Source organism: Puntigrus tetrazona, chromosome 15, assembly GCF_018831695.1.
Source record: "Puntigrus tetrazona isolate hp1 chromosome 15, ASM1883169v1, whole genome shotgun sequence".
NCBI lineage: Eukaryota > Metazoa > Chordata > Actinopteri > Cypriniformes > Cyprinidae > Puntigrus > Puntigrus tetrazona.
In genome coordinates this window covers 15,480,170-15,496,777 of record NC_056713.1, presented here as the reverse complement: position 1 = coordinate 15,496,777, position 16,608 = coordinate 15,480,170, and the positions used below count along the sequence as shown (strand labels likewise).

The following is a 16,608-nucleotide window of genomic DNA, read 5'->3' as shown; positions in this document are numbered from 1 at the left end:
CATTGCATCGTTTGCTTAGTTTAATTCCTGATTTAAACAGCATTACGTGATTTGAATTCTGGCGTCTTCGGGATATATACACCGCCTTTCGAGTTTTGGGGGGAAATCATAATTTTTTTTTTATTCAGCAAAGATGCATTAAAATGAACAAAAGTTAAAGTTACTAAATTGTAAATACGTATAATCCTTTTGAATTTTCTACTCATCAAAGAATTCTGGAAAGAAATGTATTGATGGTTTCTACAAAAAAATTGTTTTTAATATTGATAGCAACAAGAAATGTTAAATCGGCATTAAATCAGCATGTTAGTTTGATTTAGTAAGGATCTTGTGACACTTAAAGATTAGTATAATGATATGAAAACAAGAATAAATATATTTTTTTACAATTATTGGGTTATATACTAGAATTTCGTTACGATAGCGTTCTAGGTGCAACGGTCACCTCCAACGGACAGGATTATTTCAGATCCCGTTGGATGACTCAACGCAGCATATGTTAAATCATGGCTTGAGATCTATGACGTTATCTGTTGGAGTTGACCTCAGAACGTGCCTTTAGAAAATGCTACACATGCACTCCTGAAGTATTTTGTTTTAAGGCCATCTCATCTCCGCTGATCTTTATTCAAGTCTGAGTCTAAGATCAGCCAGTTTTAAGGGGCATAAAAGATCGATTTGTAATTAAACATGAACAAATTGAATTGGAGTCAGCTTGATCTGTGTTAAATCTAATTAAGAGCAGGTAATTCTCCTTAATTACACCCACATAGGAGAGTGTATGAAGGAAAAGGGATATAAACTACTTATTTTGTAATCATGCACCTATACCCTACTCAAGGTAAACTAATGGTTAAATAAAGCTAAGATTAAAGAGCCCATAATGTAGTTAGAATGGCTTTTAAGTTATTTTTATATTTTTAGTCTAGTGTTATAACATTGTTTTATTTAAAATATTACATAAAAGTATAAAAGCAAAATATTAATTTATTATTTTAATATATTATCACTGTCTAGTTCCCAACCATTCCCAAGACATACCCATGTTATGTTCACATTTTTTTTTCCTAGAAGCCCCTTAACATAGACATTTAATTTTTTTTTTACCTAAATTCTTAGTTAATACCCAATTTTGAAAAGGTCTGCTGAGGAAACTAAAGGCGTGCAAAGTTTTGGCTGCTTACCAGATTTGGCTCTTTACACGGCAGATAACTCACTGAACCGGAAATCTGATTTAATGAAATCTGAATTAATTTACTTCTCAAATATATTATTTTGTTCTGCCATATCAGTTTCAATCCTCCTTGTGACCAAGACCGAGCACCTTCCAACAGCATAAAATGATGTTATCAGACTGTTTTGAATGGATTCGACGCAATCTTTCCACTACCGCGTAGAGACGGTACCTTTTTGAACTTTGCAAAAACTGTGGTCGTAGGAAATACCGAGGCCCACAATAGATTAAAACGTGTGGAAGTGCTTTTGAAGACCTCAGAGGAACGGTACCTTTTTGTTGGCTGTTCTATCAAACAATTATGCCTTCAAGTCCTCATCCCAACAGAGGGTGATTCCAAGAACACTTTAGATAAGTGCTGAATTGGGACTCGACTGAATGTTTGTGCTCTTAATTCTTTCACATCCCGATCTGCCACTGGTTAGCAAGAAAGTTAAAGGGGAGTGCATTTGTCACAGACACAATCTAAGCTTCTTATTTCCCTCCTTTAAAATCTGTTTCGCCTAGTTGAGATACCTTCACCCAATCCCTCTGTTTTCCTCCTGCCTTTCAGTTCACTGGACATTGCGGATTAACCTACTAGCTCAGACAGATTGGAAAGACTTGCTGTTCTCTAAACTGTAAGTGTGACTGTATGTCTTTCAGAGCCACTGAGCGAATGTTTGCGAGATCTTAAATGCGTTTGTCTTCGGGGATTTAAAACGTGGTTGCAGCATATAGCTGTAAAAAAAAATAAGTCGGCCTATTCTTGACGTTTGAGACAATATTTGGAGACTTGGGCGAGAAAGACGATGTAATGGATCCTCGGTAAATGTAAAAGAAAAAAAAAAAAGACGTGTGCGTGTAAAGAGTGAAAAATGTAAAAAATTATTTGTACTGTCACCTGAGGAACGCTGCAAAAACCACAAATTAGCATGAACTGCAGAACTCAACTTGACATCTGTAAGGTAGGTCGCACTTTCGCCATCTTCCTCCTTAGGCACGCTATAAGCAAACATTTAAAACTGCGTTTAGTTAGTTATTTTTTATATATTTTTAAGGTTATCGAATAGCGAGTTAAACGCCTGCCTCTCGTGTGTAGTATTTGTGCCTGTAAAAGCGGTGTGGATGGTGTGCTTGCTGTTCCTCGCTGCTCTGCAGAGGGCGCTGTTTCTCCCTAAAACAGAAAGAACATCCTTCTCAGGAAAAATAACTGCGATAGAAACAGAAAAGGAACAGATTTAAAGCGAATTAATAAGGATGCGTGAACTAAATAGAAAAACACCTGAATTTTTTTATAATATAAAACTAAATTTTATAATACTAAGATGAAGATTTTGATGTTATTCTTCTGAGGCGGTTCTTCGTGTGCTCTTGTTAGGGGCATTAAACCGATTAAACGTCCCGTCTCCTCGGGTCCGTTTGTGCCTTGATCATATTGCCAGTTTTCCTTCTGTCCCGATCCATCTGTCCCGTCTTCTAACTCCTAATTGTCTAAACGGAGACTGGAAAACTCACAACAATATGTCAAAGATTAGCAAAGCTGCCAACTGTTTTGTTTCCTACTCAGGTTGTGACACTGAAGTATTTAGACACGCGCGTGACAGCGACGTCCGGCAATGATATTCATTTAATTTAGTCAAAAACATTAAAGCGAAACATATAAAGATGGTGAACGAATAAAACTATCCCCACTCTCTAATAAAAATAGGCTATGCAGCCTCTATATAACTATGCCAGTAAAATTGACCAAAAGTAGCCTACTTGTACAATTTAATTGTTTATAGTCAATGTAATAAAGAACATTTTTAATTACTCTGCTGGGATAGCGTTATTAACCTAATAATTATCACCAAAAACCACCCATTTACAGAGTAACTACATAACTAATTACACTAACTAATTGCAATTTACACTGGACAAGAAACATCTTGGCAAGTCGATAATCACCTTAAATTTAATGGTAAATGATTAGAATTTTGTTAAAAATAATACTAGTTATTATCAAAAAAGTTGACCGCAAAGCTGGCTATAGGTTGCAAACTGTATAGCAGTATTGTACTTTAGTAGTAGACTTTCTGTGACCTACTTTCAACGTCTTCCAAAATGCAAATCTTGCGTTATTTGTTTTGTGTGTGTGTGTGTGTTTTGTATGTTTGCCCTGAGGTGATGGCTTTTATTCAAATAAACAAAGGCATTTTAAGAATTGACAACTTGCTGTATTTTAATCTGTCAAAGCCAGTGAGTGTCTGATGTGTTGTAGTATATTTTTTAAAAAAGTAATAGGTTTTGTGTCGGTCGTTAATCTTAGGATAATGCATTTGTCTTTTCCTGTTGATTTAACCCCTATTGTATACGTTGTTACATTATGTACTGCTTAAAAGTCCATGTGGAAACCACGTTGCGTGTTCATATTTATCTTTTAAATCTTGTTTACAATTAGGGACTCAACTGTGTGCGTAATTCACTTATTCGCCATGGCACTTAGAAGATGAATTGACAAACATGGCCTGTATTTTAATTGTTATTATTTTTACAGCGGCTTCCCAAACAACATCATTGTTTGCACTTAATCGAAAATGCACATTGCCAGTCAAAAGTCTAGACACTGGATTTATATGATTTTTATACCATATTAAAAACATTTTGATCTGAAGTCACGCTCATATGCTTGAACACATATTTATAAATGTAAAAAATGTTATATATGCATATAAGCTTCTCTGATTTCGTATCATTTAAAAAACATGATTATATGCTTGAAATGATTTTTGTAATTAATTATTAGGCTGGTTTACATAGGTATCACATATATTTCTAATTTCTAATGTGTGTGTGTGTGTGTGTGAGAGAAAGAGAGAATTGAACTGGATAATTAAGGATAGGCAACAAGTGTTTAAAGTAGAAACCTATATATATATATATATATATATATATATATATATATATATATATATATATATATATATATATATATATATATATATATATAAAATGTTGAAGGTTAATTTTAATCGTACATGTGTAATATAAATGTTGGATATCAAATAGTCATACTTGTGTCCAAGCTTTTAACTGGCATGTCTAACACTATAACAGTGATTCTTTTAATCTAACAGGCTGTTCCTCTTAAACCCGAAGTGAATAAGTAAAATATCTTATTGGGATTTTGCGAGTGTAAGTCAGGCCTCCTCTGACACAAATATATAGTTCATGGATGCTCTTTAAACGAGGGCTTGCACTCTCCATTCATGCCTCTTGTGTTTTCCATGAACAGATGTTTAGTAGCAGGAGTCATAATTATATCATTGAGCTTAATTCTATGTGACTACATGTGAAGCGCCTTAGGATGGCTACCACGAAGCAAGTTAAAGACTCTTTGGTAAAAAGTAGAGGAAGAGGAAGTGAGAGAGAGAGAGAGAGAGAAAGAGAAAGAGAGCGAGCAGGGGTGAAGGGGTGTGTCTTGAGCGCCAGGCTCCCAGGGACGGTGTTGGTCACCACCCTAACACAGACCCCCACAGAACTGCTCAACCGCAGCACGGTAGGGTTGCACTGTGCATGGTGTTTGTGGCTCCGTGTGTGATAATGAAGCAAGTTTGGGTTGCAAGTCTTTGCTTGTGTTTGTCTGTACGAGCCTGCATGTGTAACAGGATGCATTTTGATGTTTCTGTGTATGCCATTCAGTCTTTGTCAAAGGTTTTATGTCGTTAAAGTTGTACTTAAAATGATCATTAAAATGTGGAAGTCTAGTTCTGCTGTAGTGGAGGTTTTTGAGAACCCTGAAGAACTCAGGCAGCTCATTTTAATGGGTCTAATGATGCTATAATGGGACTGGAAGTGTTTTATCTCAATATCTAGTGGTTAGAAAACTGTTCGTATCAACTTTATTTCATTTGGCTTTTATGTGTATATCTGATGTGTAATAATGAAGATAGTAGAGTAATAGATAAACACATTTGGCATGAGATCCCGGTAACCGAATAAACTCTTCACATAGCACCGCTGCACCGGTCTTGACCTCGCTATTATCTGTGATTATGGACAAAAATGTAGCCAAGGTGTTCGAGATTCTCAGTATTAAGAGAGTTGATTTAGTGTGTGTGAAAGGGAACAGATTTGTGGGTTGATTTAATGTGTGCAAAGAAAAACGGATAGACAGTAGAAAGAGATAGGACTGTAAATAATAAAAATCGGGCAGTTTGCCAGTCAGATAATCTTTGTCCAGAAAAAACATCCTAGATATAACTTGTAATTCAATGTCTTTTATCTTGTCTTCTTGCGACGCTTGGATGATGAAGGATAGTGGCAGCTGTAAAACATTTACATTTTTTGTGTTAACATTTACAAATGATTGATAATATGTCATGATACTTTCTATAATAACTTATAATGATATCTTCTATAATTACTCAATAATAATTTATGCTTGTCTTTATTTTTTTAATTAACTTTTTTAATCGTTCCACATAAAATTGCCTGTGCGTAATTTTTGAGTCATGTTTGACGAATCAACTTTTACATACAAATTAATTGCACTGATAAGTTGCCATGCTGGATATGTGCAAACATTTGAGCATTTCACTTTTTGTCTGATTTTAATAGTGCGGAACGCTTTCCACCTTCTCCACAGCCATCATAAAATCATTAATACTTTTTTACTTTTTATAAATGTGTTTTAAAGGAACAAATGATTCACTTTGAATAAATAATAAACATTTTTGGCGGTTAAAAATTCCCCTGATGGAAACTAAATGAAATGCGTTAGCTGTTATTGTTTGAGGAAAAGGCAAGCAGGGAAAAAATTAGTATTCCCCTCTCAATTATTCCTGACATTATTGTGATCATTAAGTTGTGATGAATAGTAGCTGCTTAATATCTTCTCACCCACCTGCATCACTGCCCATCAATTTCAACTAGTAATTACAAACAGCTTTCACAGAATACTAGGCAGAAAGTAAGGCTGCTGCTGGAAGTAACTTCCTGCTAATTTTGGATGCTGAAGTACACTTTCAATTACAGTATAATAAATTATTGGTAATGTTTAAAGAGTGTATTGATCAATCAACAAGTGTTAAACCTGTTTCATCCTTCTTTTCTGTCCTGAAATAAAAGATAAAGTAGTTTGTGCCTTACATGTGTTTGTTTAGCATGTTGTGGTATTTGAAATTACTTATCTTTCACTCTTAAATGTAAGTGTATCATAAGATCTGTTTAAATTAGGGAAAAGGCTGTGCTAAGTGTATGTTTTGTAATCTAATGCATCTGTGTGTAACATAGGGTACAGTCTCTTATTGTAAGTTAAGTAACAACAGTGTCAAGAAAAATGAGAATAAATAACTGTCTTGGCAGCTCCCGAAGGCTTAATGTTGCTGTGGCATGTACAGAGTTCACTTAGCGTTTTACAGCTTTAACCCCATGTTGTAAGGGCATATTTAACTGAAATCTCCAGATATCTTTCAGAACAACATATGGTTTTTCTGTTAAAGATGATGTGTCATTTTTTTTAAACACTTTGTATGAAAATGACAGGGGTAAATCCATGCTAAATTCCCTCCAGCACCATCTGAAATTCCCCTCTCTTTGTTCTGCAGCTGGGCCTGAGCGGTGTTTCCCTGTTTTCCAACCTGACCTTGTTAAAACGCGCAGGTTAAGGCCCGGATACACTCTCCTTGCTCTCTCCATCCTAGCCAGCTCCTTTCCAAACCCGGCCCTTCTTCTCCAGGCTCTCAATCCCCTCATGGGCTCGATATCAGCCAGTGCAAGAGGACCACCGTCTCAACCCTAACAGCAGTCCTCACCATGGAGATGAAACAACCAGTGGCGATGAATCGAGAGGATGGGGGAGATCATGAGAAGGAACAGGAGTCACAAGAAAACGGAAGGCTGGTTGCGGACAGCATTGGGGAGAAGGGTCAGAAATCCTGCTCCGGGCCTGGGCAGGTCTCCAACGGTTATCCCAGCACTTCCCCGCAAAGCCCCAGGGACGGTGCAGGTGCTGGGACGGACAGGGGCAGCACCCCTGGGGCATTCAGGACTCTGGTGGTCCAGCAGACCAGCTTGGATCCACCTAGAGAGACCTGGAGCAAAAAGATGGACTTCTTGCTGTCAGTGATCGGGTATGCGGTCGACCTGGGCAATGTGTGGCGCTTTCCCTACATCTGCTACCAAAACGGAGGGGGTAAGGTCAAACGTGTGGATGTCAGAACACGCTAGGCAATAGTGATACTAAAGCTGCAGGCAACTCTGAGACAGATAAGTGCGATGCCCTTAAACAAATATTGTGTAGCATCCCATTAAAAGAAAGATTTCCGTCTTTGAGACAAGATCAACTAGGTGATGTTTGCTTAAAAAGAACTAACAGACAATAGGGAATTCTGCTGTTGTCTCCTCTCTTTGTGCGATCCAGCTCGCCTCGTCAGTACAAACAGGCTTTAGTCTCCTTTCATTGAATTTCAAGTAATAAAATCTTTGTAATTTCCTGTTTCACCATGCAAAGGGAGTGCATGAGAGATAGAGCGGGCAGAGAGACACTTGCCGCAACCAACACCATTAATTGTGGCTCTCACGGGTGGGACTTGCTTATATTGTTTAATAATCTGGCTCGCTGCTGCTCAATCAACAGCTATCTAGCATTTACGTCAAAAGCTCATGTATAAAGCTTTAATCAAGAACCCGGGGGCTTGTCTGAACAGGAACTTTTTGTGTATGTTAGTGCCTTTTCTGTAAGTACAATAGTGCTTTCAGGATGTGTTAAGACCACAGCAATGCAACCGTGAAGTTCAATTGCACTTCCTGACTAAATCCTTATGTTTAGGTGCCTTTCTTCTGCCGTACCTGCTGATGGCTGTGTTTGGTGGCGTGCCGCTGTTCTACATGGAACTGGCTTTGGGCCAGTTTCACCGCAGTGGGTGTATCTCCATCTGGAAACACATCTGCCCCATCTTCAAGGGTAAGACTGGTCTGCTTCACAAGGCTCAGACTTCTGAGACCAAGAACCCGGGTAAAGGGTCAGACAGATAACGCCAGACTGACATGTGCTGTGCTGATAGTACACTCTCCCTTGACCTTCCTCCAAACTTCTTACCAATTCTGCTCCCTCTTTGTTGATAACCAGGACTCTGTTATGGAAATTGTCACATTTACCTGGTAAAATGCCACTTGCTTAAGAACCTTGATTTTATGTAAATGCAACTTTGGCCTAAATGTCAGCCACTGCCCCAACGTGGAAGGTGCTTGAAACATTTGCATGATCACGATTCATGTTTATTTGCAGGTATAGGCTTTGCCATCTGCATCATTGCACTCTACATTGCCTTCTACTACAATACCATAATGGCCTGGGCTCTCTACTACCTCCTGTCCTCCTTCCGTGCCACGCTTCCCTGGACCACCTGCACCAACCAGTGGAACACTCCCAACTGCACCCACTACCTGTCCACCGACTTAAATGTCTCCTGGACCAACAACTCCATCTCTCCGGCTGAAGAGTTCTATATGTAAGTGCATGTAAGTGCGTGTAAGTGCAAGTCCAGGTTGAAAGGGATAGAGCTAAGAACTTTGCCTTCACTAGGCTTTTTGAGCAATCGAGATTTAGAGAGAATGTGTTACCCTCTCTCGAAAGATGCAGGGGGGACTGGGTCTGTGTATTCGTTGCGTTAGGAGAGATTTAGAGGCTTCATTTAGTTGATTGCTCCAACTTTTTATTTGTGCTCCCGGGATTTCCTGTTTTCCATATAAATGTTGCTCCTCGTATTTATCTTACTGTCCTGCACTCATCAGTGCTTTCCTACTCCCTTAGATTTTTTGGTCAGGCTTTATTTAAAACTCACTATTAACAAACCTTCAACTATGCTCTTTTCTTCAATAAACTCCTAATTTGCTGCTTAATAGTTAGTAAGGTAGTTGTCAAGTTTAGGCACTGAGTAGGATTAGGGATGTAGAATATGGTCATGCAGAATATGTGCTTTATAAGTACTAATAAACAGCTAATATGTGACCCTGGATCACAAAACCATTCGTATGTGTACATTTTTTAAAATAGAGATTTATACATCATCTAAATAAATAAGCTTTGAAATTGGTGCATCATTTTTTACGATAGGACAGTATTTGGCAAATGGATACAACTATTTGAAATACTAAGAAAACTGCTTTTAAAGTTGTCCAAATTATTTGCTTAGCAATGCATATTACAAATCAAAAATTAGGTTTTGATAAATTATACGGAAGGACATTTACAAAATATCATTATGGAACAGGATCTTTATTTAATGCCCTAATATTTTTAGCATAGAAGAAAAATCTATACCCATACAATGCATTTTTGGCTATAACTATAAATATACCAGCGACTTGACTTGTTTTGTTGTCCAGGGATACATATGTTAATAATGGGCAAGCTTATAAGCAGCTAGTTAATAGTTATAATTGGCACCTATACTAAGTGTTTTAATTTTTTACTATTCTGTGACAATTATTTACCAGTAGTAGCTTCTACAGGCCTTTATGTTTGTCTTTGTAAACTGTCAACCAACTTTTCTTGTGTCCATAGACGACAGGTCCTGCAGGTTCATCTGTCCCCTGGTCTTCATCAGTTGGGTTGGGTGAGCTGGCAGCTAGCCCTCTGTCTGTTGTTCATTTTCACCGTTGTGTACTTCAGCATCTGGAAGGGGGTCAAGACCTCCGGCAAGGTAAGATACACAAGAAACCTCAAAGAAAAAGAGCTGCCAACTTTGAGTCAAAACTGTTTATCAGCAGCTTCTTTGTGACTCTCTTTGGCAGGTAGTGTGGGTGACGGCTACCTTTCCGTACCTGGTGCTGCTGATCCTGTTGATAAGAGGGGCCACCCTCCCGGGAGCATGGAGAGGAGTGGTCTTCTACCTGAAACCTGATTGGAGTAAACTTTTAACCACTACAGTAAGTGGTAACTAAATCAACCATTCTGAATACTCAGATATTGCACAATCCATGTTGGCTGCTTTGTCCCTCTTCCCCTATAACACATATTTCCTGCCATCTGCCAGTTATGATATGGATGAATAAAAATCTTTACAAACAAATCACTCTGTGTTTTATTTTTCTGTTTTTTCAGGTTTGGCTTGATGCAGCTGCGCAGATCTTCTTCTCTCTGGGTCCAGGCTTTGGTGTTCTCCTGGCCTTTGCCAGCTACAATCCCTTTCATAACAACTGCTACAAGTACACCTGGCTAGCATTTATACTGCTGTCATTTTCTATTATCCGCACTAAGGTTCTGTTATCACAAACATTAGCTTAAAATGTGAACTTTATTCATACTTTTTTCCCCTGCACCTTTTTGCATGCATTTCTATGCAGGGTTGACGTTGGCCTAATCCTAAGTATTACACTTTGGCGCACAACTCTTACAGCATTGTTCAGGCCATAGTCAAAATGATAGCATTAGATTTGTTGATAAAAGGAGTGCTATTACTTCTCTAAGCAACTTTTTTTATGATAAAAAAACTTATCTGAGACTTGGACGGTGGACCTTTTTTGCTATTTATTTTCTCTGTTTAAGTTTTAATCTTTATATGTCTCTTTGAATTGCAGAGATGCATTGGTCACAAGCTCAGTGAACTGTTTGACCAGTTTCCTGTCAGGCTTTGTGATCTTCACCGTACTGGGCTACATGGCAGAGATGCGCAAACAACATGTGGAGACTGTAGCTAAAGATGCTGGTAAGCGCCGCATTTCATTTCTACCTAATTTCTTTATTCTTGCTTTTTTTCCATTCAACTAAGTACCAATTAAAGAATACTGAATAATTACATAAACACTAATATCAATTGTAAATCATCGCATTGAAACTATAATGTGATATGACTATTCACACTTAAATGATTTTGTAAGGTCCCAGTCTGCTCTTCATCATCTATGCTGAAGCTATTGCCAATATGCCGGCTGCTACGTTCTTCGCCATCATATTCTTCCTCATGATAATTATGCTGGGGCTGGATAGCACGGTCAGTCTTTCTAGCTTTCTTGAAAAACTAGCCAATGAATTATCTCTTAATGAATTAGATTTTTCCTTCTGTTTACTCAGCTTATTGTTTCTGAATTTAGTAAAATGTATTGTCAGCAGTGTTTCATTACATTAGGTCTTCAGCATGCATAGTTAACTCATTCTTGTCCTTATGCTGACCACACACACATTCAACAAAAAGTGATATATTTAAAATACATGTATTATTAAGCATAGTTCAAATCTATGAACATATTTATTGACATATCTTGTAATCTTTGAATAATATTATATTTAAATGCAAAATATTTAAAGTTTACTTAAAGTAAACACTTAATAGTTACTTCAGCGCAATAAAAAATACTTAAGTGGTATCTTGAATTGAATTTCACTACTTTCGCACAAGTAAAGTGCATTTAGTACAAAATCATTGTCATTTAGCAAACTTTAAGTATACCCTCCAATTACAATTGGAGGGTATTTTTAAGCAATATATTTAAATGTTTTTGTAGTCTAGTTAGCATTAAATAATAGATGTATTTCAAATACATTAGTATTTTTATTTAATAGAGAGGTCATATCAGGAATGGCTTAATACAGTCTGCTGGTGATATAATGCTATATGTAGTCTGTTTCTGTTTGATTATAATGTCAGAATCCCCTGAGTGCTCTATTTACCTTAAGTGGCATTATTTGAATTAATGCCTGTACAAGTTCAATGGGTCCTTGACCTACTTTTCTCTCATCCCATGCCTCTTGTGTGTGTTTGCGCACTACAGTTTGCAGGTCTGGAAGGGGTAATTACAGCCATGTTGGACGAGTTCCCCCACCTGTTAGCCAGGAGGAGAGAATGGTTTGTGCTCGGCCTAGTGTGCGTCTGTTATTTGGGCGCCCTCTCTACTCTTACCTACGTGAGTCTAACAGCACAGCTAACAAAAATGTACTTTTGCTTTGGGGGATTTTCCTTTAGTTCTAATAGGCTTTAAATGCTGTCCAGAGACCAAATTTGGAAATTTACCAAAATAACATGCCATTTTCCAAAGTGTGCACATTAATTATTCCTTCTAATACAGAGTCAATGTGTTTGTAGGGAGGTGCATTTGTTGTTAAACTATTTGAGGAGTATGCCACGGGCCCTGCTGTTATCACCGTGGTCTTCCTCGAGGTCATTGCTGTTTCCTGGTTCTATGGTATGTACTGAATTGCAGCCTAATCATTCAAAATATAACTTCAATTAGTTTTGACTGTGCCTCTGGTCTGAATCCATGCTGGTTTGATGAAGCAAACAAACTCCTACGTGGTTTCTTAATGAATTGTCTAGACAAGACAGTGCTTCAAGGCTTTTGAGCTGAAGCCAAAAAATGTATGCTTTCGATATGTCAGTTTTTGTTGCATTACTGTTGAACTTTCTAGAATTTATATCTCTTAATTTAGGACTGTTCACCCTTTAGCCTGATTCCTTAGAGTCTATGGAAATGTGATTTTTAGTCAATTCTGCTGGGATAGAAGTCATAATGTCAAACTATAAAACTGGTTTTGCTACTTCTGTCACTTTATACTCTGCTGTTGTCCATCTGTTCTTTCTTATTCAGCGACCGTCTGTAATCGCCAAGATTTCATCACGCACCTCAATAGTTTTGTAATCCGATATGGTGCTTCAGGCGATGTGCACTAAGTCTGTTTGTAAAATCCGTGCAGGAACGACACGTTTCTGCAACGACGTGCAACTGATGCTTGGCTTTGCTCCTGGTGTGTTTTGGAGGGTCTGCTGGGTAGCCATCTGTCCCTGCTTCCTGTTGGTCAGTCCATTACACTACATTTATGCATTTGGTGACTTACCAAAACAAATTACATTGCATTCGAGGTATATGCTTTATCAGTTTATGCATTCCCTTCACACCCATGATTTGATATGCTATGCTGTCTGAGTTACAGAAACCCAGTCCAGAAAGTGCATTTACATGCAAATACACTAAAAGGCACAACTGGCTCAAAAATGAAAATTCTGTCATCATTTTCCCATGTATGACTTTTGAGGAAAACAAAAAAGAACAGGTTTGGACAACATGAGGTTGAATCAGTGATGACAGCATTTTAATTTTGGCCTGAACTATGCCTTTAAACCCTCATTTATGACGTTTGTTATCTGTTGGCAGATCTCAGCATGTCAGAAATGCAAATATACTTTTGTTATTTTTCTCGTTGTAGTTCATTATTGGGAGTTTCCTGGCATTCCCTCCTGAGGTAAAGCTGTTTGACTACCTGTATCCTTTCTGGACCACAGTTCTCGGCTACTGTATTGGAGTCTCCTCCTTCATCTGTGTGCCTTCTTACATGGTCTACCATCTAGTCACCACCAAAGGGACCTTCAAACAGGTGAGCCTAGACAGACAAAAACATCAAAACACATGCATTACTCTGTCTTGTCAGGTCTAATAAGTGAGCCAGATATTATAAAGACACCTAAACACATTACAGCAGCACAAACGCAATTATGCTGCAACGCATCAGCTTGATAACATTGTAAATTTTCTCTGTTTGAGACGTGAAGATAGACATCAAAGGGAGTGAAGGCAATGGCTGTCACTCACTCACGTACACACATACAGCGAGACTGTGTGCGTTTTAGCCACATGATGTGTGTTTGGAAGTTGATGAAATATTACACAAGGTTAACATTTGTTGATTCTGTAACGTAACTACCAATGCCTTTAGCGTGTCAGGTTTGGGGTGAGTAATTATGTGATTCATAGAGGAGAGTTTTAGCCCACAGATGTTCAGTATTTAAATGATCAGAGTTGCAACATATCACTGTTGTTTAAAGTCCAAGGTACTTCTTTGTAGTTGAGCTGTAACGCCCGTTTTTACTGTTTTCACCGCTCTCACTGCTTACCCCTGTAGCGTCTGCTAAAGAGCATTACACCTGAGGCTCCGGGGTCCAGCGGCCCTCAGAGAGACACAATTGTCATCACCAACGCCGTGTGACACATTTCCTCTTCTGCTGGACATGTAGCACAAACGCAGGGGACCCGTGTCTCCTGTAAGGGCCTCGACCGACCTCCCATCACACCTCACCCCAGAGGAGTCTGCTACCTGTATTGTGTGACGGTGAGGCCAGGCCTCCGAAATACAGCCATTGTTTTATTCTTATTCTTGCCGTCCATGTGTGACCACTGTCAGTGCTCATAAGAGTTACTGACTGCGTTTTGTCCTTCTATTGTTCATTTTAGATCTCCATAAAAATTATAAAATTATATATATATATATATATATATATATATATATAGCTCATGTACAATAATGTTGAAAAGTTTGGGGTCAGTAAGATGTTTTTTGAATAAAATTACTACTTTTAATCAGCAAGGATACGTTACCATCAAAGGTGGCAGTAAAGAACTTTACACTTTCATATAAATGCTGTTCTTTTGAACCTACTATTTAGTTTACACAGTTTTCAACATTGGTAATAAGTATTGTTTCAGTAACACTTCATTTTAAGTTGTAGTTGTTACACGTTTATATTATAATAACACCACTTACTATTATAATAACAATATATTATGCATAATTCAATGCAAGTCACCATAATCCTAACCCTAGTGAGTACATGTAGTTAATTAATATTACCATAACCAGTGTTGATATCAGATTGATATCTGAAAGATCATGTAACGTTAAAAAATCTCACCAACTCCAAACTTTGAAAAATCTGTTTAGTGAAGTTTGGGATTAGAACAGGAATGGACGCAGAAGTGGTTCAGTTTACTTTATGAAAATTTATATAGATTGCTTTTCTACGATATTTCTTTTTCCTTAAATTGTAACTAAATACATAAAGATTGTTATATTGTGGTTTTGTGACCAATTTCAGGTATATTTTACATGTACACTTATATAAGGCCAAAAATTATTTTTTTTGTTTATTGTTTTTATAGAAATTTGTAAGTATGACTTCAAAGAAGCTGTTTGTGGTTCCAAATAGTGACTATATTTTCTTTTCTTTCTTTTTTTTGTTAAATGTTTAAATAATTTTTATTTTACATTTCAGATGTGGAAAGGGTAAAAGTAGGAATGTAACAGAATGTTTTTATGAGACAAGCAAGGGCCCAAATACATTTTTTATGTTTTTTGCACAGGTTTGTATGTGTGTGTGAGTGGATATGTGTGTGTGTGTGCGTCTTTGACCACCATGCCCGTATACGTAACAGATATTAAGTGTTTAGCCTACATTTGGAAGATATGTACCAATTGTTTGGCGTATGTGTATTTATTTGTGGAATATTTGTATTTCATTCGCATAATGCTTATTTTGTTTATTTGCAACTGGAACTCTTTGTCTGCTTACCCAGTTACCATTGACATGTAGCATTTACAAGAATGGGACCAAATATTCAGGACTGGGGTGACCAAATGTAAAAGTCTAAGAAAAAAAACCAAAAAACAATATTGATTGACCACTAGCATGTTCCTCAATGTCAGTGGGGGGGTTTAACATTTATTTTTTACATATTTCTTTATGTGAGTTACACTAAGTAGCAGAAACCAAATACTAATGTGCTTGTTACAAATGCTTCAGCCTTGATCCTCAAGACTTGTTTCATGAAAAGAAGGTGTGACTGGACATCTAAGTATGTGCATGTGTACTTTGTGAGTTTTGCTGTTCGTGTGGTCCGGCGTTCTGTGCTGACTCGTTGAATTCGTAGAGTGGGCAAATGTGAGGACGTCGATTTCTCTGTCGAACTGACATGTGTGAGCTGTGCATCGAGGTAGAGAATAAGCCATGATCAGTTCCATAAGTGTGTGTGTGCATGCCGTAGACGTGAGTCTATATTGTGCATCTGTGTGTGAGAGCGTGTGCGCGTGCGTGTGTGTGCGCGCGCTTCAGTCCAGTGCTGACCTTTCCTCTTCTTTCTCAGCAAAATTGACTATTCTGTCTATCAAAGTATTGAAAATCTATTGTACTTTATAAAGTCTAAATTTGATCTATGTATGTCTTCGAGACTGTTAAGAGAAAAATATGTATAGGACAAATACATATATGAATTATTAGAGATAAAATAAAGGTATATGTATTAATAATGGATGTGTGTCTTTATTGTGTTCGATCTACAAAATAGAGATCTGTCTGAATGATATTGCTGGATGATGTCCGGATCTACCCGATCTCATGAATGTGCGTATAAATAGTACGTCAAATAAAAACTAAAACACGTGGTTTAGGTACGAAAAAAAAAAAAAGACTTTGGCGTGTATATGCTGGTAAGCGATGGGTAGAATTAGTGTTGTATCATATGCATGAAAAAACAGAGTATTATATGCACGCCAAACACGTGTCTGGCATATGTCCAGAGTCCATTTTTGCGTATTAATACGTTTTAGTTTTTTTTTTATTTGCCGTAGTGTTTAAACATATTTA

At 37.6% G+C, this 16,608-nt stretch overlaps 1 protein-coding gene across 2 annotated transcripts; it reads left to right on the top strand.

Moving 5' to 3' along the window:
• The first annotated feature begins 1,533 nt into the window (after positions 1–1,533).
• slc6a4a (solute carrier family 6 member 4a) lies at positions 1,534–16,273 on the top strand. Of its 2 annotated transcripts, none has more exons than XM_043258886.1 (14): positions 1,534–1,854; positions 6,805–7,391; positions 8,028–8,162; positions 8,487–8,709; positions 9,765–9,903; positions 9,995–10,129; positions 10,305–10,408; positions 10,781–10,908; positions 11,081–11,193; positions 11,972–12,103; positions 12,283–12,382; positions 12,891–12,991; positions 13,401–13,568; positions 14,094–16,273. In XM_043258886.1, exons 2-14 carry the CDS (start codon positions 7,013–7,015, stop codon positions 14,175–14,177), a joined length of 1,941 nt encoding a protein of 646 aa, XP_043114821.1. In that variant the 5' UTR covers positions 1,534–1,854; positions 6,805–7,012; the 3' UTR covers positions 14,178–16,273. The 2 variants fall into 2 exon arrangements, with proteins under 2 accessions (XP_043114821.1, XP_043114820.1); XM_043258885.1 differs by lacking the exon at positions 1,534–1,854 and adding an exon at positions 4,626–4,754.
• The last annotated feature ends 335 nt before the right edge of the window (positions 16,274–16,608 follow it).

Coding starts and splice junctions, on each gene's coding strand:
- slc6a4a (XM_043258886.1), top strand. CDS start 7,013: ATGGAGATGAAACAACCAGTGGCGATGAATCGAGAGGATGGGGGAGAT. Junction 7,392..8,027: donor CTGCTACCAAAACGGAGGGG/GTAAGGTCAAAC, acceptor CCTTATGTTTAG/GTGCCTTTCTTCTGCCGTAC. Junction 13,569..14,093: donor CCAAAGGGACCTTCAAACAG/GTGAGCCTAGAC, acceptor TTACCCCTGTAG/CGTCTGCTAAAGAGCATTAC.